Here is a 25,795-nt window from a genome sequence, read left to right on the forward strand (position 1 = left end):
TACATCCTGGATGGGTTCTTCTCTGGGTGGATTTTCTATTTCCTGGCTCATAGTTCTCCTCTACTTCCAGTACCTGATGTATTTATTTGAGAATCCATATTTAGCTGTATGTGTCACCCCAAAGTAGGAATACTCAAAGTACTGTTCCCTATGACTCTGAATGTCATGGTAGTTGGTCCAGGAATTGTGATGACACTTTAGGGTATTTGAAACTGAAACTTGGTGCTTTTTCTTTGCTTTCCATTGCTACCATCAGGGCCGGCTCCAACTTTTTTTGCTGCCCCGAGCAGCAAAAAAAAGCGCCGCCCCCCCCGAGCCCCCCCCCGCCGAGCGCCGCGCCGCCGGAGCCCGCCCCCCCCGCCGAGCGCCGCCGGAACCCCCCCCCCCGAGCGCCGCGCCGTGCGTCGCCCCCCCCGCCGAGCGCCGCCGGAGCCCGCCCCCCCGCCGAAACACCCCCCCCCCGAGCGCCGCGCCCCCCGCCACCCCCCCCGCCGAGCGCCGCCGGAACCCCCCCCAGCGCCGAGCCCCGTGCCGCCCCCCCCGCCGAGCACCGCGCCGCCGGAGCCCGCCCCCCCCCGCTGAGCGCTGCGACGCCGGAGCGCCCCCCCCCCGCGGAATGCTGCGCCGCGTTCCCCCCGCCGCCCCTTACCAGGTGCCGCCCCAAGCATGTGCTTGGTTGCCTGGTGCCTGGAGCCGGCCCTGGCTACCATTTCCTACTGCCTTCATTATCACCTCTTTCCTTTTATGTTCCGCCCATGCAAATTTACTGCATTCACCATTATTAACATTCCACCAGTAAGAATCATTCTAGAGTAAGGCAACCAAACAGCAAGTGTGAAAAATCGGGACGGGGGTGGGGGTAATAGGAGCCTATATAAGAAAAAGCTCCAAATATCGGGCCTGTCCCTATAAAATTGGGATATCTGGTCACCCTATTCTAGAGGTTTAAATAAAACTGACTAGATATGGATCATAATTCAGCAGCACTGTAATTCATAACTTTTAATCATGCTCTTTACATGTGTGTTTAGCTATAGCTCTTCAATAAAGTAGTTCTCTGTTCATTGTAGATATCTTATTTGTAGATCATCTTGTTCATTATAATTGGAAATATAAGCCAGATATTTGGTGTAAGATCAAAGCTCTCCCTCCCTTGCTACCTAGTTTGAAGCCTATCTAACATAGCCCGCCAGTTTTTAGTTTGGAAGCCAGGTCTCTCACTTACATAAGTGAACACTAACTAACACAACAGTGTGAATAATTCTTAATTTAGAGAAATCTGCCTCTTACCCTGTTGCAAGTTGTCCTTGAACAGACAGTTTTACTTAGTTACTCAACCTGGAGTTCTTGTTGGGGCCCTCAGCAGCTGCTGGAGATGCAGACCACCATAGTAACTAAGCAGTATGTTTCCCCCACTTGTGCTTAGTGATTAATGTTGCTAGCTTTTTCTTTTGGATCTAGATCTTGCAGCAGTGATCTGTGCCTTTGACACTTCTACATTGGACTACTACAATGAACTGTATATGGAGCTATTTCTAAAGACAAGCTGGAAACTCCACTAAGTGTACAGCATGATTGTCCATTTGCTTAGCAGTCCTTCTTGCAGAGAACACACATTACAACTGTTCTCTCTGATCTGCATTTGTTCCTTTATAGAATCACAGAAGTGTAGGACTGGAAGGGACCTCGAGAAGTCATCTAGTCGAGTCCTTGGCACTCAAGGCAGGACTAAGTAATAACTAGACTATTCCTGACAGGTGTTTGTCTAGCCTGTTCTTAAAACCCCGCAATGATGGAGATTCTAGGCAATTTGTTCTAATGCTTAACCACCCTTACAGTTAGGAAGTTTTTCCTAATGTCCAACCTAAACCGACTTTGCTGCAATTTAAGCCCATTGCTTCTTGTCCTATCCTCAGAGATTAAAGAGAACAATTTCTCCCTTCTCCTTGTAACAATCTTTTATGTACTTGAAAACTTATCTCTCCCCCCGCATGTCTTCTCTTCTCCAGACTGAGCAAACCCAATTTTGTCCATCTTTCCTCATAGGTCATGTTTTCTAGATGTTTTATTATTTGTGTTGCTCTCCTCTGGACTTTCTCCAATTTGTCCACATCTTTCCTCAAATGTGGCGCCCAGAAGTGGACACAATACTCCAGCTGAGTCCTTGTCAGCACAGAATAGAGCAGAATAATTGATTCTCGTGTCTTGCATACAACTCTCCTGTTAATATATCCCAGAATAATGTTCGCATTTCTTGCAACAGTGTTACACTGTTGACTCATATTTAGCTTGTGATTCACTATGGCCCTCAGATCCCTTTCTTCAGTACTCCTTCCTAGACCGTCATTTCCTATTTTGTGTGTGTGTGACTGATTGTTCCTTCCTAAATGGAGTACTTTGCATTTGTCCTTATTGAATTTCATCCTATTTACTTCAGACCATTTCTCCAATTTGTCCAGATCATTTTGAATGATAATCCTATCCTCCAAAGCACTTGCAACCCCTCCCAGGTTGGTATCGTCCGCAGACTTTATAAGTGTACTCTCTATGACATTATCTAAATCATTGATGAAGATATTGAGCAGAACCGGACACAGAACTGATTCCTGTGCAACCCCTCTTGTTATGTCCTTCCAGCTTGACTGTGAATCACTGATAAATACTCTCTGGGAATAGTTTTCCAACCTGTTATGCACCCGCATTATAGTAGGTCTATCTAGGTTATATTTCCTTAGTTATGTTTCTGGATATAATTTGTTAGTGTTTTTGATGAATACAGATCAAATTGGTCTGAGTCCTGTCACCTTGAAAGATCCTCATGCCATGCCATAGCTTCAGCACCGTAACTAATTTCAGCTGCTAAGAGCAAACTGGTTTAAACAGGAGGGATTGGCAGCAGTACCTTCCACTCTGAAATTTGCTTTTCCTCTTAATGGAAAGGAGCCAGAGCCTACTAACCATCACGGCATATTGGAAAGCTTATCGGTTTTTACAGGCCTTTGCCTGTAAGAGACAGGAGAGGGCATTATTAGCCTGGTGGATGGGGTAAAGGGAGATTTTCTTACTGATCAAGACTGTAATTTTTGGTATATGTATTTTTTCATAAATCAAACTGAATAAATAGTGGCTTTACTTTACAAAGAATAAAAACGTTAACACTGTTACATAATATTGAATGTTTTATGGATTGCTGCTAGTGAAAATTATTGCATTCTATTGCTTTTGCTGTTTGCTTGAGAATGGAGATGGAGTTTTCCTTAAAATAGATCAAGCATGATATTTTAACTAAATACACAGTTTAGAAATTATTTAACGGGTGGGCTTTTCAGATCTGATTTATAATCCCTTATATTTATTCTAATTATACCTTTCCTTTAAAATTTGAGCATTTCCTTACCTAGATCCCCTTGAAAATGAGCCTCTCAAAGTGAATTTCACCATTGTAAACAACACTGAATGGAATTTACATTTTTGTAAACCTCCAGTATCAGAAGAGAGTAATTTAAGCCTTAAGGATCTTTCTGTAAGAGCCAAGATAACATCAAATTGTCAACCTGTGTACACATCCACACACATCCTGACAAAATATATCATTTCATCATGGGGGAAAAGAGATTTATTTCAAGCACAAATGGAACTTGCTATTTATACACAAGCTCTGACAGAAGGGCACAATTCTGCTCCCATTGACATCAAAGGGAAAAAATTCCATTGATTTCAAAGTGAGTCAGGAGTGGGTCCAGTATTTCATCTTTCCCCACAAATCTTTCAGTGCCACTGGAATTAAGGCTTCTATATTGTGTCCTACAAGAAAAGAAAAATGTTTAACGTCATATTAGACAAAAAGCCATTTCTTGAATTTTCTTTGTCAATTAATTTTAATTTCTTAAAAATGTAATGCATATCAGACACTTGCCTACATACAGGATTTCCAGGTCAAACAGAACACCATGGCAGGCACTATCCATTAAATAGAAAAATATTCAGTAATTCACTACTTCTAGCACTAGAGGGCAGATAATATACCACCAGTCTGAAAATAAGATACCACTGCTTTCAAAAACCCTGTTGGGATTAAATATTCAAGTATGTTTATTTACTTATTTTGCAAACTATGAAAGAATGCCTAACCAATGTTCTGGGTAAAGATACACTCAATAAATAAATAGACCCATCAGTTTCCCGAGATGAAATCAGCAACAACATCACTTGGGCATGTGGCAGATGTTAGACTCAGATACAGTGCCACAACAGGTTGCATAAACAGCCCCCTGCCATGGTCACTGTAACCAACCAAAATAAGTGACCGAGTGGTTGTCCCTAATAGTGCAAAATCTTGAATAAAGATGTTTCAAGCCATGCCACAGTCAGCAAACTCTTGTGAAGCAGTACACTCTTGAGGATCAAACACTGCTACTGAAAACACCTCATCTTCCAATCCTCAAAGATCGCACATCTAGGGACTGGCAGCAGAAATACCTCAGTATTCCTATGCACCATGATACAAAGGCAGTACCCCAGGCTAGCCATGTTTCATACCATAGAGAGCTTTATAGATCAGAACCGGCATCATGAATCGCACTAGGAAACAGATGGGGAGCCAGTACAGTTAACAGAACCTAGCTGTAATGTTCTGAGAACAACCCATTCCATTAGGTACATAGCCCAGTGCATTCTGCACTAACTGAAGTCTCAGAATACCTCAGGGATAACTCCAAGTAGAGTTTATTGCAACAGTCTAATCTGGAGGTGACTCTGGAAAGGCCTGAATCAGTGACGTAAGGTTTAGCTCGTCACAGATGATAAAAAGCGTTTGAAACTCTGCTACTACCTGGGAATCCAACGGCACTTAAGAGTCCAAAAGAACTCCATGAATGAGAACCAATTTGAGAAGCAGTGGACACATTTCACCAAAAGATGATGCAATCAAAAAGCACATCGACTGCTCAAGTTGCTTTACTTGTTTAATGGCAGAACCTTAGCTGGCTCCTTCTCTCTATCTTGGCCAGGAGACACATGGCTGAGTGTCATCAAAATAGTGATGGGACTGCAGCCCAATATATTTGTCTCCTCTAGTAGACTAAAAAACATGATGAAATGGTGGAGTGGGGAGTGATAGAAAGGAACCCTGCAGGACCCTACATGAGTTCATCGGGGTGACTGAGCACTTGACACCTCCACCTCTCTCTGAAATCTATCTGAAAGAAGCGCTAAGGGGAAAAAATAACTGAAGCACAAGTGTGATCGTGGAACCTACTGCATAAACATTAGAGAAATCACACTCAGCTGGTTCACTGCCACTCTTACATTTCTTAATTAAACTGGGCCAGATTAATCCCTTGTGTAACAACATAACTACGCATGCAGGATTTACCAACTAGGAGTGTAGCCATTCTGTGACTGTCATGAGGGTACAGAAAGGGTTTTCATCAGGACATTCCGTATGTTAATTAACTCAACCTTACAACTATCCACAGCTTAAGCATTGGTTATCATTCCACCCTAAGTATTGCCTTACTAAAATACCATACTGACACATTTAGTAAGAGGCCAACTGTGGCTTCCTCACTGGGTCATATTGTGCTTGCCTTACTCTCACCAGTACTCCCACTGAAGTCAATGGGCCAAATGCATCTTCTGCTGCAACTCTATTGAAGCCAATGGACTGACACCAGGAAACAAATGTGGTCTATTAAAACTACTCAAAGAAGTAAGGTAAACAGAGTTTGGTCTTCTGGGAGACAACAGAGACACACATAGAAGGTATATGATGCCACTAACCATTTAAACATGAACAGGTCACATGTCTGAACCTCTGACCATATATAGCCCTGGAAGCTGAACATTTCATATGCCCCTCAGAGGACTTCTGGCCCTGCTTGTGAATTCTACTGAGTAACACTGAGTTCTTCATATAATATGTGACTGTTCCTTTAAAGTTACATTTATAATCAGTTTATAAAATGTTAATAAATGATTAATACATGCCCAAAGCATGTTACAGATGTGTACTACGTGTTAACAATGGTTAGGGGCATATCAGTCATAGGTGTTGTACGTGATTATAAGCAACCTATTGATCCATTGGACTCTATGACCATCGATTAATCATTAAAATATCTATTAATCCTAGTGAGAACTATGTTTAAATGTACCCTTAATATTAAGAGTGACCAAAGGGACTTTTTTCCTGTGGGCTAGATGGGACCATTCCCTGACTTGAACAGAAACTAAACAACAATTCTGAGTTTGGAGGAATCCAGAATCTTTTTCCAGATTGGGTTACAATACAAGGCCTCCTTCCCACCCAACTGCTGAGATTCCAGAGATAATATTCTATGCCACTGTGGCACTGGACAAATTAACTTTGGAATTTTTAACAAATTTTGATAATAAATTTATTTCCCTTGTACAAAAATTAATGATGTAAAATATACCTAAAGAGGCCACCATTAATTGTAAACTACCAAGTATTAGATGAAATGGGTAGTTTTACAGCTACAGCAGAAAGGTTTAAATTATGGGTCAGTGTACCTTAATTTTATTAAAAAAAAAAAAAAAGATTACCTATACTTAGGAACAAGAACCTCAAGGAGAATTAGCTAATTAACTGTGGCTTAAAATTAATGATACCAAGATGTGATTTTTGCCAGAATTTCTAGATCTACATCCTAGTTGGAAAGTAAGTTAAATTTTGCCTATGTAAAATATCTTAAATGTATGAAAGTTTCATAAAGAAATCACTCAGGACTTGAACTTGAAAACATTTACTAGTCAACATGGTTCTGTGGATAAGGCTGGGGAGTCAGGAGTTATGACTCTAGCTCTACTGCTGATCTGGGTACATAACCGTGGTCAAGACATGTCACCTTAGTTTCTCCCATCAGAAAAATGAGATAATGATATGTTACTTTGTAAAGAACTTTGAAATGTATGGTTTCAGAACCCCAATGAGTGGTCTCACTGAAGTTAAGTGAGGTTCCAACATTAATAAGCTCTACACCCAGTAGTAAGTGTTTGCATAAATAGAAGAAGTGAGCCTTAGGGCTTGTCTACATGGCGAGTTTTTCGTAGCAAGCTAGGGTGAGCGTCTACAGTGCACTAGCTTGCTGCACAGTAACTCACTCTGTGGACCCTGCTTCAGGCGCACTAAAAGTTCTATAATCCACTTTGAGTTACTCCCATTTCAAAGAGCAGTACATCAAAGTGGACTACAGAGCTTTCAGAATGCGGTAGCAGGAACCGCATGGCAAGCTAGTACGCTGTAGATTCACACCCTGGCTTGCTGCACACTAACTTGTTGTGTGGTCCACCCTCAGTTTTTGAAAGGCCTGATCCTGCAAACGCGCAAAATTGGGTATACTTGCAGAACTAGACTGGGAGTCAGCTATGGGCTCGATCCTGCTCCCATGGAAGGTCAACAAACTACGATGTTTTCCAGACTTCCAGCTTAGGTGATGTCTCAGGAAGTCATATTGATATATCACACAGCCTGGAAAGGGTTAAGTAGAATTTCTTCATGGTAAATGTTAATAAAAATATTGCATCAAGTACCCACTGAAATATAAATTTAATATGAAACACGTTTGATTAAAGTTGAACTGTAATTTATTAATAAATCATTATTATTATTGCCTGGTTGGAGAGATTAATTTCCATACCAGAGAGACTCTAATTCCTTTTTGGTTCTATATTGGCCTAAGTGGCCTCTCAATATCCACTCTGTTTCTTGGAAACATGAAAGATCATTTCAGTTCCATTTTCCCCACTAAATCAACAACACTGAAATTAATTACACAAACAGTTAAGCTTAATGAGCATATTATGCCTGTAAGAGCCTTGGTGAAAACCAACTGTGGAGAAAGGTCGTATTAAAATGTGACACAGAACATAGAGAAATACAATCTGGGGATCCCTTTGCTAATACTTGCAATGACCCATGTAAACTTATCTTATTCACAAACACTTTGCCTTCTATTTCCTTTTGGTACATTTCATTCTTGGAGAGCTGGCATGATTCAGACACTTGTTCTTTCCACACTCTGAACTGTGGAAGGTGCTCCGAAATTATTTTATAGACTTTCCGTATTCACTCTATGCATGTAGGGCCCCTTCCCAAGATCACCGAGATCAGTATGAGTCCTCCCATTGATTCCAGTGGGCTTTGGATCAGGACCTTATGTTCTTCTCTGCCTTCCTTCTACATTCCCAGCTTCTTTCCACAGGGTGAATTATAAGTGAAAGTCAGGGTAAGTCTGAATGAAAAGGGGCAAGGAGAAGTATTACTCTACACATTTTTAGGTGGTTTCCACTCGTACCAAACAAAGCACTAAATAAATGAACTAACCTGCTGCAGCTAACGCTGCACAGCACATCACAGAATAAATCATGGCATAGAAAGAAGAATGTTGGATGACTGCAGATTCTGGCTACACACAAGACACTTCTTACCCAGGAACGGGGCATTGCGCAACCTGAAAATATACCCTGGGAGGTAGGTAATCTTCAACCACCTTTACCTTATTTGCTAACAAACATGTGAAGAGAGAGCAGAGCTGATCAAGTTGTACCTTGCTCTTGCTTAGGAAACCGCTTCCTTTAAAAGTTATATGACCAAGATAGTCAAATTGGTTTAAATTTTACCTCTCTGAGACAGGTAAGACCATCGGGCGAAGTCTAGGAAAAAGTAAGAAAAAATTTTAACAAAAATAAAATTAAAACCATATACACTATTGTCTTGTTTTTGTTTTTTTTAAAGTGAAGCTGGATGGGCTCTTAAACATATCCGGGATCTTCTGGTTCTTATTTGGATGTGCCGTATCTCACTCCATTGCTTCTCTTTCTTATGCAGAAAGGCAGTTAAGGAAGTCAGGGCTCCCTCTCCCCTGTATGACAATGAAACACAGGACATTGCATGAAGGAAGATGTGCAATGGTCATGCAACCATGCGATCAGTGGCAGAGATCAATGAGGTGGGGATGCAACACGACACTGAAGGAGCAATACGCTCTGATGCTGAGCGCCTCTGAGAGCAAATCCTCTCCTTCATGCAATCTTAAAAGTTTGGACAGAAGGGCTCCCTTTTTCCAATAGTTGGAGCCTCGCATCTTCTTCCTCATCCTGGTCAGAATACTTCTTTGACTGTAGAAATGAAAATCAGTTAATGGAGGAATAACAACGTCCGGGGGCTGGTGGCCTGTTCAGAATCACCACACTTGCAGCACAGCAATTTGATGCAATTCTCATGCACCTTGGGAGGAAGTGTTATTAGTAAATTAGGTTTTTTTAAAAAAAGAGGTAGGTTGGCTTTTTTTGTTTGTTTTAGAACTGTATTTAGTTCCACTTTGTCTCAGTCTCTCTTTACCTTAGGCTATGCTCTGAGATTTGGTCTGCAACCATTCATGAAGAGTCACATGGATCTTTAGAGCATTTCTCAGTACACAAGTTTCCTGGCCTTCATTCCATGCTATGAAGCTCCTACCTCTGGGTCAGGTCAGTTTTCTTAGCTTCTATTTAGTTAGTGCCACACAAAAATACCTAAATTGCATGCAGTGCTTTTCTATGTTCCCCTTCATCACATTCTCCAGTTCCGAACACCTGATCTCTTCTTGGCCAATCACTGTGCACCACCAGAAGGATCTCCTGTGGACTAACGGAACACACGAACGAGCACAACTTGCTCAGCTGCTGCTGATACGTGACTGTGTCACCATCTGTGTTATATCTGAATTAGGTAGGAATTCCCTTGCCAGTTTGAGGCCAAAGATCAAATGGGCCATAGACACCAAACCACACACGCTCATCCCTATGGGAGCAGTCCTGCAGGTCAGCTGTATGGGCAAGGAAGTGTGTGTGAAGGAAGCCAATGCTGCTATGGCAGATCTGTGCCTGCCCTTACTGTTCTCAGAGCTCCATTGATGAACTTACACGAGCTGAAGATCTGTCCCCTAAAATCCTTAGGCCAGGCTGAATTTCATGGAGTAACATTGAATTCTTGTAAAAAACACAAGAATACATCCCCTCCCTTCCAACAGGACAAATGGAATTATAAGGACTCAGGATGGGGCAAAGCGGAGCTTACATTTTTATTCATATTGCCCAAATATATTATTTAGTTGTGGAACTGTTACAGGAAAGTGGCTGGGAGCTAGGCAATCATCACCAGCTTCCCTATTTCACTCTCCCCTGAGCCAAGCTTGATGGATGGGGTTTCAGCTAGTTCTAGACTGGGATGCAGAGAACATGATTAGATGACAAAGCCTTTAGAATTATAATTGTGATTGCATATTTAATGCTTGCAGGGATGGAAATAATTTAATATCTGGCCCTGGACCTAATTGATTCATTTAAACACAAATTATTATTTTGAATACTTTTACATCTTTTTCTGCAATTGTATCATAGTTTTCTCTTCAGAAAAAACTGCCAAAGTTCAGTTCATTCTCAATTATTTTCTGTCCTATACCCCTCAAGAAATAAAGTGAGGGCTAGTGAACAAACCAATCGCACACCAAGATGAAAAATGAATCTGATGCTAGTTGAGTCTGTAACGTCACACGCTTCCCCCACACCCCCAATATATATTTCAGCTTGTAGCATACATAGGCACTGGGAATAGATGTAAAAACACAGTTTTGAAAAGGACCCTCAGAGAAACAGCAGAGGTGCAGAAAATGTCCATGAAAGTTTTCATAAGAACATGAAAAGAAAGCAGTGGTGTAAAGTAACAACCCTAAAACCCATAGACAAAGACAATATGTCACCCAAGAAGGAGAAGGTTCCTCAGAAGCCCAAATACAAATAGCTGAATGTGAAATATCAGAATCCATTTCTTATCCCTTGGGACACACCCAACTGAGTTACATGAATACTTCTCCCAGCCACGCATGAACCTACAATAGAGAGGCTCCAGCCAATTCCCTCAACTCCTCTGTCTTGCATGCTGGAACTGCACCGTCTTGCACTGGTCAGAAGCCTGGCCAGTGTTAGCTCATTATCTAGTTCACCACTTCTTCATACGAAAGTAGACATGCAAAAGTCTTTGTAACCTGAACTGAGATTTGTTAAGCACTTTAGACAAACTCACTGGTAAAGATAAAACATTAAAATAAGTTTATTAACTATAGAAAGATCGATTTTAAGTGATTATAAGTGGTAGGCATAAAGGCCAGAAGAGTTACCTTAAGAAAATAAAAAGTAAACATTCATTCTAAATCCTAAACTTTTAGTCTAAGCAAAAGTTGAATCAAACAGCTTTTCTCACCCTGACAGATGATACAAGCAGGTAGGTTACAGTTCCTCAATACACAGGCTGGGACCACCTTTCAGCCTGGGATCAAACTTCCACAGTTCAAAGTCTCTGTCCTCCAGATGTTCTTCCCAGTGTTGAGTTGGGGGAGAGGCCAAGTTATGATGTCATTATCTCTCTTTTTATGCCGTCTTCCAGCTTACTAGAAAGATCCTTGCTGTGACATGTGTTAGTCCACCCCCATGGCGTACATGACTTCTCTGGGAAGTCTCTGGGATAGTGGATTGGGGGTTAAGTCATTAATCACCCACCTGGCTATTGATGGCTACTCCTTTGTTGTAACTGAAAGGTTGGTTGTGGGTTTTCCCAATGCTATATGTGTATTTCAGTAACACATATAGCAATACTTCATAACTTGACATATAATGATAGCACATAAAGTCTAACAGGATATTAATGTTCAACAGACTAAGACTTTTAAAATGATACCTCACAAGGCACACTTTATACAAAACATATCAATTATATGGGATTGCAGGGTGCTACTTTGAGATACAAAGTGTCACAGTGGTATTGGGGTCTAATGTTGTCAAATATTACTCTGGAAAGTTGTCCTCCCAAGAATCGTCCCATTCTCTTCAATAAGAAGACATGAATGAATAAGGACTACTCAGCTGACAGAAGTCATGCCATTGGCATCAGCCCATCAGGGCTGGCTCTAGGCACCAGCAAACCAAGCACGCGCTTGGGGCAGCACAACTCTAGAGGCGGCATGGCGGAATTCTAGGGGCGGCACTTTGCTCTCGGAGGTTTTTTTTTTTTTGCTTCGGCACTTCGCCTCGGAGGTTTTTTTTTTTTTTTGCTTGGGGTGGCAAAAAAAACTAGAGTCGGCTCTGCAGCCCATGGTAAATATACAATCAGTGAAGAGGAACAAAACAGTTTATAAAAAAATACACTAATAGTTTGATTATTTATAGAAAAAATCACCATCATTTTAGTGACAATCTTCTTCCCTCACAAATTCCAACCATCCTATCCATGCACATTAAATTTGACTCCCCTCTTATAAATGACCGGGCTATTAAGGACAACAAGTAATAACTAAGCCAGAAAAAGAGTATGTCCCAAAACTTTAAAAATCCAATACATCTTTCATTGTAGTTTGATTATAAAATTGTTTTGGAGGCCTTTACAGCCTACTGGGAGCTAGCGGAAGAAAAGCTGCCAGGTATAGAAATGAGCTGATATATTTTTTAAAGTGTTTACTGCCACAAACCTATTTCTGCAGACCTGCTAATAAGATTGCTACATTTTCCCCTTGAAATCCACATTTACTGCATTTTTATTCACTCTCACATCTATTCCTCTTAAAGGCACAAACACTGTGTGAGTGACAACACTGGAACTCCATATCCTGCTGCATATGCCACTCCTCAGGGCCTTCGGGGTGTTGTGCACTGAAAAATGCTGAAGTGGTGAGCAGCTGTTCCCATGTTCTTATTGTCCAAGAGAACAAACTATCCTACTTAGTTCATATGATTCACTTGGGGGTACTACAGAGCTAGAATACAAGGGAACAACATAATTTGACTGGCTTGTAAGAAGTAAGCCACAATATTAGTGTGGTTATAGCCCTAAGCTAAGCAAATATGTTCCTCTGACTATGCTTTCCCTCTGACGTACTCTAGAACGTAGACCCCTAAACTTTTATTTCTGTCATTGGTGTTGCAGACTGGCCCTGCTCGTTTGAGCATATGACCTGGAAAAAGAAAATGTGTACAGAAATTTCTTTAGTAGGACTCTCTAGCAAGTTAAAGTAGCTATGAGAAGAGACAACCTTGTCTTTGTCAGGGAAAATGCAGCATGGTTGACGTTCCATGCCAGACCTCCACATGGTAGCCATAGGCCATTGGTCAATGGAACAGCTTGCAATCAATACAAACTCAAGTGACAGCTGAGAATGACAAACAGCTTTTTCCTGTGATGTGTTCTCTCATTCCAGAAGAGAACAACTGCTGTTACAGTATGTGCACTACAATCATGCACAACCTCCAAATGACAACTACCAGGATCACACAGTGCTACTATCAACCTATATAGTCAATGGCATCACATGGAAACATCTGACATTCAGTGGGGAGATTTTTCAAAACTGCCTCGGAGATCTGGTTGCCCAATTCCCATTATATTTCATAGAACTGGGCATCCAAATCTCTTTGACTGCTTTCAAAGTTTCTGCCTACAAGTATCCCCTACAACATAACATAAGAACATAAGGTGAGACCGCTCTAATCATAAAGGTGAGACTGAGCTGGGAGAAATTTTTCATCTGAAAGCTTTTTTGGTGAAAAACACATATTCAGCCACACAAACATTTTGCAGATTCGTGCTAATTTCACTGAATTGTTCATGTTGGACATTTTTTTTGAAAGTGTCAAAATGTTTAGTTTTGACACTTTCAAAAAAACATTTTGACTTTGATTCAAAATGACTTTTCATTTAGGTATTTCCTTAAAATGTTTTTTAAAGAGGCTCAAAACAAAAAATATCATTTTTGATTAGCTAAGAATTTTGAAAAATTTGTTTCAGGTCAACCCAAAATGCATTTTTCCCCAAAAGTTTTTGGAATTGCCAGCAAACCAAAAAAAATCAGTTATTTACAGAGGTCTACTAATCATATACAACATACAAGGTATGCACCATTACAATTGTTGACCTACATACCAAGATACTTTAGCTTTTTTACATACTTATTTTTATTAGAAGTATTATTATTATAAAAATATAAACACAGCATCATTAGTAACTGGTCTGCACTGATCAGCAAATGTATTTAATTAATTAACTTTCTGCATTTTGAAGTTCACTGGCTATATTGCTACATTATAATCCCTAGTCCCGAACTTCTATTCTGCAACACCACCTGTGAGCTACAGCAGTTCATCCTAACGGTAACAAGGTGCCACTGAAAGACTAGCTAATACATGTGCTTACTTTGGCTCCTGTGGAGGATGCCTCTATGCATTTCCTGAATAACTGCAAAGATTTTAAATTTATCTTTGCTCATTTTGTATAACATTACTTTGGAGATCCAAACACATGGAACCCCCATACAAAAGCCTTCAGGCCACAGCTATACTGTGGAAGTTACAACACAACATACTCTCCTTTCTCAGCCTAGTCTAGTTTGGTTGGGGAAAGAAAGCAGTTAAAATATCAGACATCTTCATTACTTGTGATACAATAGCTTTCAAAGATAGTTGGAAACCTTACTATGTGATGCATTTTGCTGCTTCTCTGAGCAGGAATAATACATGCATACATACACCATTTGCCTACCAGCACTAGCTGATTTTCTGGGGATGCACACTAGCTTATCTAGGGGGGGCTGGACAAACCCTTGCTTAGCAACCCCCCTTTCCTATATGCTATGGAAAGTTCCTGCCCTGTTGCTTGCACAAGTGATTAAAGGGAACCTACATACTCTGTTGAACAAAATAAGGCAGGATTTTAACTTGATTAATTTAGATCTAGTGAGGGGACACAACTGGTTGGAGATAAGCAATTATATGAGGTGCTCACCTTACTTTGGGCAATCACAATCTCTAAGCCACTACCCCATCCCATCCAGCACTAGAAACATATCTGTGGGTGAACAATTGTTTTCAAGTGCTCCCGCCTTTCCAGTTCTATTTAGTTTTGAAGTATCTTGAGAATGGGGTAGAATAAAAATGTCCCATTTCTCAGTGTTTCCCAGTATTGTTTAAATACTTTTGAGTTTGCCTGCAGAGTCACAACACTGTGTTTTATGGCCTCAGTTTACACCACCAATGATAACAGAAGCCCTAAACTCTTTTGATTGTGTCCCTGTCTTTCAAACAGGGACAGCACACGTTGTATATTGAAACAAGATGATGCAATGCCATTTGGCACCACACCAGTCTCAGTAAATATGAAATAAAAATGAACAACATTTACATGGCAGCTCTCTACACAGTAGAATAATTGTTGCACGGTTTATTAAGCTAATGTATTTCCTACAATATCCGTATTTCACAGCCCGCAGAATCTAGCTGCACCTTTAGTTTCAGTCTGTTAAAGTGAAAAGCTGAATACATTCTGCATCACATCTTCAATTCAATTTTATGCATCTCTCTGCACCGAAGGTAGCTCAGATTGACACAGAGTAGCGTTAAGAAAATAATTCAATGTGCTTTTTACTGAGATCTTAAAGGATAATTTCCCCAAGTTTATATTGTTTTAGCATGGTACAAGTCTATACCTTATGGCTCCATATGGAGTGCCTAGCAAAAATAAAAATCTGCATAATAATATAAAGCTCTCGAGCACTGCCATCTCCAAGACAATATTCTTATTAGGATGTAGATTGGTGTAAGTAAAAACCGTTTCACAACTGGGGTACTTGCTGGTTCTGGGAGGCTGCAATTCATCTCTAATTTAACAAGTCCAGTCCAGCTAGGTAATGCCTGTAAACCGACTATTAGTGAGTGATGTGAAATGGGGTCTGACTTTCAAGAATACCATTTCACATGTTATTTCTACCTGATAGAAACCACAAAGTCTCAGTGATCTGATGAAATAATGGGTGAAAAACAAGAGAATCTAACAGTTCTTTTTTATGAGAGTTATGGTATCCACAAGTTAATAGAACATTAGGTCTGATTTAACATTCCCACCAGTTTCACATTGGTGTAGCCCCAGTGACTCCAGCAGACTTACGCCAATGTAAGTGATAGCAATAATCAAACCTATTGGGCCTGGTTCTGGAATCACTGTGGCCCCTTTACAGTGGCTCAACCATCCAAAATTGGCCACAGAGCTAGCACGCTTGGCTTCAGGTATTGGGAACTCTCCCAGTGCAAGAACAGTGTAAGGCAGCCCTGCATAACCCAGTCTATGGACATGCTGAGAAAGTGGTCAAGGAGGAGGAGGAGGTACGTTGGGGGAAGCGGCCAAAGTGCTTTATGCTTCCAACTATTCTGTGCTGTGGATTAGTCCGTTGATGGCCATGCCAAACTGCTTTAAATTACAGCAGCCTCTGCAGTTGCTCTAACTTCATTCAAGTGGTTGCCATGGCCTCTGGCATAACTGTTGGTATGACTGAGTAGTAAGACCTCCTTCAAAAAGGTAGGTAATAGAGTAACAAACACAAAAATGTAAGATAAATATTAATCAGTATTTTCCAATGGAACTTAATTGTCATTGTCATTCAGAAACATTTCTAATAGTTTTGCAGATACAGTGTCTTTCAGTGGGTTTTCTGGCTAAGACAAACTCAAGAGACGTTCAGATCCCTGGGTGCATCATGTACTGCAATCTAGCACAACTGACCATTGTAGGAAAATTTCTGCATATGTAGTCTGGATCCTTTCTTGATTACAGCAATGGGGTGTAAAAATTATCCCCAATGAGTGACTCTGGGGGTCTGTTTATCATTGCAAGCCATCTTTTGAACCAAAAGGTTTGATTATTTGTTCATCTACCCACCCATGGTTTACTTTTAGAAATATCCCCTGTGGCTTAGAAAGACAATTAGGCAAATGAAGCAAAGAATAAATGAACATCAAAGAGCAGTAAGAAAGAAGGCAGTTAAAATATCCTGCTGTTGATCCATATCAACAAAAATATCCATTTTTACCCAGCAGGACAGTCAATCTCTGCTCTTAGATATTGAAGCACAAAGTATATTTGATTACTAAAATTTTGTAATTTAGACCATGAAAGGGAAAGAAAATAAAATAAAGACACTGAATTCTAGTGGGTTAAATGGAGAGCTTCAAACTTTCTCAAAAATGAAGAGACTGACTAGAGCCTAGGAAGACTTCAAATTAATTGTCTGATGGCTAATATTTGTGGTGAGGATTCTTGTGTGAATTCACTAACATTCTGAGATGGTTCTCTCTTCTCCCAGATATTGATGGGCTAACCTATGTCTGTCCTCTAAACGTTAATCAATCACTAAGCTGGATGCTCTACAGAGATCAACAGAAAGGTCCATATGGGACTCTGAAGAACACACTCCATTTTGGGCTAGATCCAACACCTGATGCTCATTGGGTGTTCCATTTCAGTAAGAATGTGAGAGTGGGTCCGTAATAATCATTAGTTGTTCCAACTTTTGCCTCAGCTGCAGACCTTATGAGTGTTGTTCTTTCTACAGGACTCTCTAACATGTGAGAAAGAGCAGCATCCTTCCAGAACCATCATGTAGTAAATAACACATACAGCCCCTTATTGCCCATCCTCAAATCATTCAAGGTTTTGTGCTTCCATACCAACTCCATGAGCCCCATTCCCTGGAAGAAGAGTAGCCTCAGCAGCCTTAAACTTCCTTTTAAAGGTGGCTCTGTGGAAAAGCAATATACAGATCCCGGGTGCACATTTGACAAAACCACTAGTGATTGTGAGTCTCCAACTTGCAATACCTTAAAGGGGCCTGATCTTTACAGAGTAGGTGGCTCAGTGCTTTCTGAAAATCAAAGCCCTTTAAAGTCTTCACAAGTTGGGCACCCAAATTCACTAGTTTGAAAATCTTGCTCTCAAGCTCGATAATTTCTACGGGGTTGGTGTGAGGGATGGTGTACCCAGTCCCAGGATGTGGGTGAAGAAACAGAGACACATTTCATCCATTCAGGAGTGCCCACTTTACAGTATCTGATGGGTATTCAGTCTATTAATCCAGCTGGGCCATAACAACTTTTTCTATACTATTGTGAAGGTGGCTATCTCCCCAATGGCTACATTTCTGTCCAGACCATTCTGATGTTCACCAGTCTGAACCGTGACACCCTCCAAATTCAGAACATGACTTATATTGCTGAGAACCCTTTTGTTCCAGACAGGTTGCTGAGAATGTCAGGGAGGAGATGGGATAAGGAGTGGTTTCATATAGTCTCAGTCAAGCCAGTCTCCGCGGAGCGTGTCTATATTCTCTTTATCCCAGTACAGGCTGTATGCCATTGTGATTAGGTACTGACATAGCTTCAGAGTGAGATTCAAAATACTCTCTTTTGTGAATGGGGAAACATTTTCACTAAGGAAATTCTAGATGTTTTGACCTACCTCTAATAAAATCCTGCAGCATGTTATTTATATTTGAAATACAATACTTGGGAATGTATATTAGCATTTAATTGAAGATGAACATTAACCCAACAAGTAATTCATTTAGCAGGACATTAACCAGAGATCTCAAAATCCAAAAGGCAGGCAGGCTACCCCTTGCACTACAACAGAATACCCAGTGGCCATGTTTGATAGCACTGATAGCTTCTTCCATGCCTCTAGTCACTACTAGTAGTAACCAAGGCTGGTGAAGACCAGAGTGTGGTTGTCATGTAACAACTGGAGTCAGAGTTGTTGAATCAAAGTTGCTTAACACACAGACATTCAGTGCATGATTGTATGATGGCTGGGAGCATCCAGACAGGCAACTACAGCAGCAGAGCATTTTAGAGCACTCGGGGTTACAGGACAAGCCATGACATTACCTCTCACTGGTCTAGGTTGCACCCCAAAAATGTAACACCAGACCTGACTGATTTCTCACAGTAATGTTAAGTCTAAACAGAGCTATTTCAAGATATCAAAAGTCTGTTGGAGTCCCTTTCAACACAGCTGTGAATGAACTATCTCCGTAGCACTTCAGCAGATCAGGAACTGATCAACGGACATTTTGTAAATCTTCACTGGTTTAATGAAAATAATAACGCTTACACACTTTGAGATGCATCAGAGCTTTACCAGCCTTATCAAACCCCATATGTACATTCAGAGCTGTCCCATAGAAATCCCCTACAGCTTTACTGGCACTCACATAACCAGTGCAAATAAATCTTCCCTCGTTTCAAATGGGTAATTCTGTGCCTTAGTTACCACTTTGTAGGACAGAGCACCATCCATTACAGCAAGGATTCCTGTGATATGCATTTTTTCAAAATCTAAATTGGAATGTAGAAATCAATTCAGTGCTTAAAACACTTGATAGTTTCTCCTAATCAGCTCTTGGATTGCTGTTTGCAGTATATTTAGGAATTGATCTAATAATACTAATTAATGAGGTAGCAATCAGATGACTAATAAATAGTGATGAAGCCAAGTATGGACTTGATTAAACTAAAATAACCATGGTGATCCAGTTTGAAGAGCTGCAGTAGATTCTTTTTTCACATTTCAGAATCCATTGCTTAGGAGTCATAGTACACTGGCTGTTATTGTTCTTTGAAAGAAATCTCTTTTGACTCTAATATTAGCATAACACAATCTTTTGATCAGACTTACTTAGGTTATTTGGAGATATACCACCCTCTATTTCCATGTAAACGTAGTAGGAATACTTAAATGTATCAATTCACTTATCTAGACATTTCCAGTGTGCGCAGCAGCCTGGTATCTACTCCTGGGGGAATTCTGCACCACTGCACAACTCAGAATTTTGCAGAAATTAAATGTTATATGCACAGAATTTCCTTTCCCCGCCACAGAAATGGGCTGCAGAGATGTTGGCCGCCACAAGGGGCCGCTGGACCTGACAGATACCAGCTTGCAAGTAGAAGACACTGCGGGGGAGGCGAGATTGCTGGAGGGTTCCCAGCAGCTGCAGTTCCCAGTATGCCCTGGGGGAAGGAGGTGGTGGTGCACAGGAAATTCCATACAAGCCCGGGACCCAGCATCAGCTTGTTTCTCCTTCTGGATCCCTGGACTCTAGGAGGGTGTGAGTGTCTGGGCTGGGGCGGGGCGGGGCGGGGCGCGGGGGGGTAGGGGTGGGTCCTCACCTGAGCTCTGGGGTTAGGAGGGGGTGTGAGTGTCTGGCCCCCCTAGCTGGGCTCTAGGGGGGTGAGGGCAGAAACAGGAACTGGGTTGTCCTAGAGCTTTCTTTAACTCTCTACTCCTGGGGGAATTTGTGTGTGTGTCTGTATTGTTACAGAAATAAATGCTGACAAGTATTCTGAAATAAATTACCAAAATATTTGAAGCTGGCATGATTATATAGTGTTATTTTGTCAAAATTTGCAGAATTTTAAAATAGTGTGTGCAGAATTTTAATTTTTCAGTGCAGAATTCCCCCAGGAGTAGGTATCTGAGCCCTGTGCCTAGGCATATATGATAAATGATGTTCAGACCTGTGTCCCGCTCATCTGAAAACATGCAACATTGAACATTTATTGAGACGATGCTTACAGGTATGTGGTTAGTTTTCATCATTTACATGAGGTATGAATGCACACAGCATGCAAGGTCAAGGCACAAACAATGCTGGTCCCTGCGGAGGTACAAATGCCCTGTGACATGCATTGTAGTTGACAATTATTGTAGGAGTCTATCTATATTTTTCTGCACTTCTCGATGTTTGTGTGGGAGATATAACAGAAAGTAATGCTGAGAAATAGCTCGATTCTGTTTCACGCATTATAGCTAACAGCTGCACGCTCCTGGTTCCAGTATAGCTTGCAAGCCTCTTCCACTCCTGCCATGCTTCCACCCCCTTCTGACAACAAAAATTACTACAAGACCCCAGGAGGGGGGACCGAAGTCTAAGCTCACCCAAGTCCTGACACCCCGAGCCGGTGGGCCAAAGCCGAAGCCCGAGCCCTGCTGCCCTGGGTCGGGGGGCCAAAGCTGAATCCCAAGGGCTTCAGCCCTGGGGGAGGGGAGGCTGTAACCTGAGCCCTGTCACCCAGGACTGAAGCCCTGGGGCTTCAGCCCCGGGCACTGGGGTTCAGTCTTTGGCTTCGGCCCCGGGCCCCAGCAAGTCCCACTTTGGGGTCCCGACCCACAGTTTGAGAACCGCTGCTCTACCTCCTATTCACCCAACTCAATGTACTGTCATCAACAGTGAGGATAGTATAAAGGGGAGGTAGAGGGGATTACTATCCAGCTCACCCTCCATAATCCCCCCTTTACACTTCTGGCACCACGAGAGAACATTCAGGGCACAAACAAAACTGCAGAACCGAACCTGGATCATAGCTCTGACCACTCCACCTCCCTCCAGCAGTACAAAAGCATTTACAGCAAACTGAAAGTCAAATGCACCCAGCATGCTCTGCACATGCAGACCACGTACTATCTCTGAGGTTCCCCCAAGAATGAAAATGAGTTTCGGGGAGGTAAGGTCACATATACTACTAAAGCAATCTACCATGACTTGTCTGGGGTATGAACAATAAGTCACTGTTCCCCCCCCCCTTCTACTCGCACAGCCACAGCAACTTCAATAGCTTGACCATCAAAGATAGGGCTTCTGTGTACTGCTGACAAGCTGGCTAAGCTGAGGAGGAGCAAAAGGAAGACTCGGGACAAGATGTTTGCAGAATTCCTGGTAGATAATAGAGGAAAAGCAAGTTGGCTGAGAAGCGGAGGCTATACATGAGCATCCAGATGAAGAAAGAAATAGAGCTGTCCAGAAGATCATGGCAGTGACCAAAGGCCACATCACAGAGCACAGTTGAAAGCGTGGCTTTGGCCAAGGACAGCAGAATCATAGAACCATAGAATTCATAGAATCATAGAATATCAGGGTTGGAAGGGACCTCAGGAGGTCATCTAGTCCAACCCCCTGCTCAAAGCAGGACCAATCCCCAACTAAATTATCCCAGCCAGGGCTTTGTCAAGCCTGACCTTAAAAACCTCTAAGGATGGAGATTCCACCACCTCCCTAGGTAACCCATTCCAGTGCTTCACCACCCTCCTAGTGAAAAAGTTTTCCCTAATATCCAACCTAAACCTCCCCCACTGCAACTTGAGACCATTACTCCTTGTTCTGTCATCTGGTACCACTGAGAACAGTCTAGATCCATCCTCTTTGGAACCCCCTTTCAGGTAGTTGAAGGCAGCTATCAAATCCCCCCTCATTCTTCTCTTCTGCAGACTAAACAATCCCAGTTCCCTTAGCCTCTCCTCATAAGTCATGTGCTCCAGCCCCCTAATCATTTTTGTTGCCCTCCGCTGGACTCTTTCCAATTTTTCCACATCCTTCTTGTAGTGTGGGGCCCAAAACTGGACACAGTACTCCAGATGAGGCCTCACCAATGTCGAGTAGAGGGGAATGATTACATCCTTCGATCTGCTGGCAATGTCCCTACTTATACAGCCCAAAATGCTGTTAGCCTTCTTGGCAACAAGGGCACACTGTTGACTCATATCCAGCTTCTTGTCCACTGTAACCCCTAGGTTCTTTTCTGCAGAACTGCTTCCTAGCCATTCGGTCCCTAGTCTGTAACAGTGAATGGGATTCTTCCGTCCTAAGTGCAGGAACTCTGCACTTGTCCTTGTTGAACCTCATCCGGTTTCCTTTGGCCCAATCCTCTAATTTGTGTAGGTCCTTCTGTATCCTATCCCTATCCTCCAGCGTATCTACCACTCCTCCCAGTTTAGTTTCATCTGCAAACTTGCTGAGAGTGCAGTCCACGCCATCCTCTAGATCGAAGATATTGAACAAAACCGGCCCCAGGACCGACCCTTGGGGCACTCCGGACTGACCCTTCGGTGAAGAAGAGCATGGAAAAAGACAGAGATGCAGAGGCAATGCATGGGGATGCTACCCTGAGCTAGAATGTCCTCCCACAAAACATGCCCCTGGGAGGCCAGCAGTCCCTGCAGGCCCGTTATTTGGGACCCAGCCATGTTCTACAGCCTTAGACAAAGCTGCCTACTGGGACCAGCAGGAACTCCTAACTTCCGCCTCCCAGCAGCAATGCTCCCAGAGGCTCCCATTTACCGCTCAGATCCAACTTCTGGGTGCCAAGAATCAGCTCTTTGTAGCCCAGCAATGCCCCTGAGAATTTTGAAGCAAGGCACTCAACCCCAGAGCCCATGTGGACAAGAAGAGATAGAGCCAAGACATATACTTGCCTTTAACTTTTTGCACGCTCTCCAAATTGTTATATTTGAAATGTTCTTACCATTGCACTTTGAGTTTTGTTTGCACAATTGCAGTAATTAAAGGTTTTTGTAAAGTTCATTACTTAAGAAGAGTGGAATTTTTTTTCCATTTGTTTCATTTAAACTCTGTTATTGGGTATTCTTCTTTCATAATAAAGCCATTAAAATACATCCATTGTGAGTCATCTTTGTATTTAACACAGAAAATCTTTTAAATAAAGCTGCAATAATTCATAGGTTTTACCAAAGCACATAGGGAATGTTAAACTTCAGCCACCCACACTCAATGTCCCAGTGCTGGCAATATCTCCATCCCAGCCCCCCATCATCCCAATGGGCTAACATGCTCAAGCATGTGACTCAAAACACAAACAGCAGGCATCCCTGACAACATTCTCACGGGTGTTTGTGTTCTCTCTGGCATTCCTTGCTAGCTGCTTGAACCTCCGATCAAGTCTCTGCACCTCAGTTAGGCTTTCCCCCCTTGCTCTCACAAATATTGCACAAAACACAATGTGCAGTTATAATGGTTAGGAACTCTTTTTCTGCGGCTTCCAACCTATTCCATAAAGAGCATCACCTGCCTTTCAAATGGGCAAATACACACTGCAACTACTCAGGCAACAGGTAAAATGTTCCTTCTGTGAATGTGGCTTGTATATGGTTTCATTAGCTACAGCACTGGGGATAAGCCAGGTCCCCCAGAATAACTGGACCAACCTCCACACTATTAATCTCCACAGTGCTCCTGGGGGCAAAGAGTCCTGTCTCCATTAATTTAAATATTACCAAATTCTGAAAGTCCCTAGCCTCGTGGACCCTCCTGACCATCCTGCAGGTCTGTAAATCTGCCGCATTGGTCCACCAGTCCTTGGAGCACCATGGAGAAATAAATTCTGCACCCTGTTGGTGTGTGTGAAAATGATGGCATGTTTTCCATCAATTGCCCCATTAGAGTCTGGGAAACCCATGCATGCAAAGCCATCAATAATCTCCTGAGCATTACCCAGCTTTATGGTCTGGTTAGACAACACCTTATCAATTCCCTGATAGGCCTGCATGAAAATGGCCCCAACAGTTGATCACCCCACGCCAAATTGTTTGGCTGCAGACTGGTAACATTCTGGGGTGACCAGCTTCCAGATGACAATGACAACCCATTTCTCCATGAGTATGGAACACTGCAAATTGGTACGCTGTTGCTCAAGCTCTGGGATACCTCCAGAGAATGCTAGATCAGTTCTGCATACATCACAAGAAAGGTAGCCCTCCCCATCCTGAAGTTCTCTGGATGCTGCTGGTCATCCCAGCTCTGCAGCACCGCAGTCCATACTGGTTTCCCAGGTACAGAAATGGCACTGAACGCTTTTTAGCTAATCCAGGAACCGGTCCTCTTGTTCCAACAGCTCGGTGTCCTCTTGTTCTTCTGCCTCGTCCTGCTGTCACCTCTGCAGAGTATCCTCCTGTTGTTGCCATAGAATAGTCTCCTGCTCCCACATCATCTTCTCAGTGGTGTGATGAGCAAGATCCATTGCAAGGTCCATCCAGCTCTGAGTGCTGCAGTATAGGCCAAACAGCCTGTGCATAGTTGCTCTTGTCACCATAGTGGCCTGGAGCATTGTTGGGTCCATGCTGGCCCACAGCTGTTTGAAAATAGTATGAGCCAGCCCAGAAAAGAAATATAGGGTGGAGACAGCAGAAACATGCCTTTTTTAAAAAACTGAACCTGTTTGACTTCCCACAATTCACAGTGAAAACAACCCCAGGATGCATGCTTCTCAGTAGCTAAGCAAAAGACCATGGGATACCCCACAGAATGCTACATACTCAGTTTGCAACAAGCAGCTGTCACATGTTTACACAATGCAAATAGAAAATGGAACAGGTGTTGTGTACTCACTATTGATGCCACTGCTTACCCCGTGTGTAGACACATCCTGTATCACTGTTTAGCTGGGCTGCTTACCAAATGAAATAATCTAACACACATTGCTAGCAATTGCCACCAAAGTGACCTTGTTCCAGACTATTGATGTGGGTTTGTTCTGCTCATCAGAAAATTGATTCAGGAGCAAGATCTTCTGTTAACATATTGATTTAAGGTGAAAAAGGTAAGCAAGTGCATGGAACCACTTCAGTATTTCTATGCAAGTGCCAGTGTAGTGTAGTTACAGGAGTTGGGCAATAAATGGGTTAATAAATATCTTTCCCTGTTGGGTAAAAACAGGAGAGTAAAAGTGAAGATGATAGAACACATAGACTGATGGATGGGGTTTGACATACCAGCACCATACTAGGGCCTGCTCCTGCAAAGTGCTTGGCACCTCACTGGAGTAGCGGTGCCCCCCACCCAAATTCTGATTGGCTGCAGGATTGGGCAGGACAGTCATCTATACATTATTCACAGTAATAATGAACATAAGTGCCTTTGTGTGGAGGCCTGCATATAAAGCGAGTTGCATCCCTATGTGCTTTATAAATAAAGTGATAGGAATAAAGAAATCCACTAAAGTGAGGACACACAAGGTTTGTGCTGCTTGGAGAGAAATTAATATCTGATACTTGACATGATTCTCATAATGAGGCTGGTTTGGAAGATGCATAGATTTCATCTATGTAACCCCCATGGAATTTACCAGGGTT

The 25,795-nt window shown here is 42.2% G+C and overlaps 1 protein-coding gene across 3 annotated transcripts in view; it reads right to left on the reverse strand.

Moving 5' to 3' along the window:
* Window positions 1–25,795, reverse strand: part of KCNIP1 (potassium voltage-gated channel interacting protein 1) — a 117,643-nt gene that overhangs the window by 41,483 nt on the left and 50,365 nt on the right. The window contains exon 1 of one of the 3 annotated variants that reach the window (XM_065409064.1): window positions 214–244. The exons of the other annotated variants lie outside the window; for them this stretch is intronic. Coding sequence (XP_065265136.1) covers window positions 214–244 — 31 coding nt within the window. Of the gene's footprint in view, window positions 1–213; window positions 245–25,795 lie in introns of those variants that run through there. 3 annotated transcript variants of the gene reach the window in all.

The sequence above is a fragment of the Emys orbicularis genome, chromosome 8 (assembly GCF_028017835.1).
Source record: "Emys orbicularis isolate rEmyOrb1 chromosome 8, rEmyOrb1.hap1, whole genome shotgun sequence".
NCBI classification, from domain to species: domain Eukaryota; kingdom Metazoa; phylum Chordata; order Testudines; family Emydidae; genus Emys; species Emys orbicularis.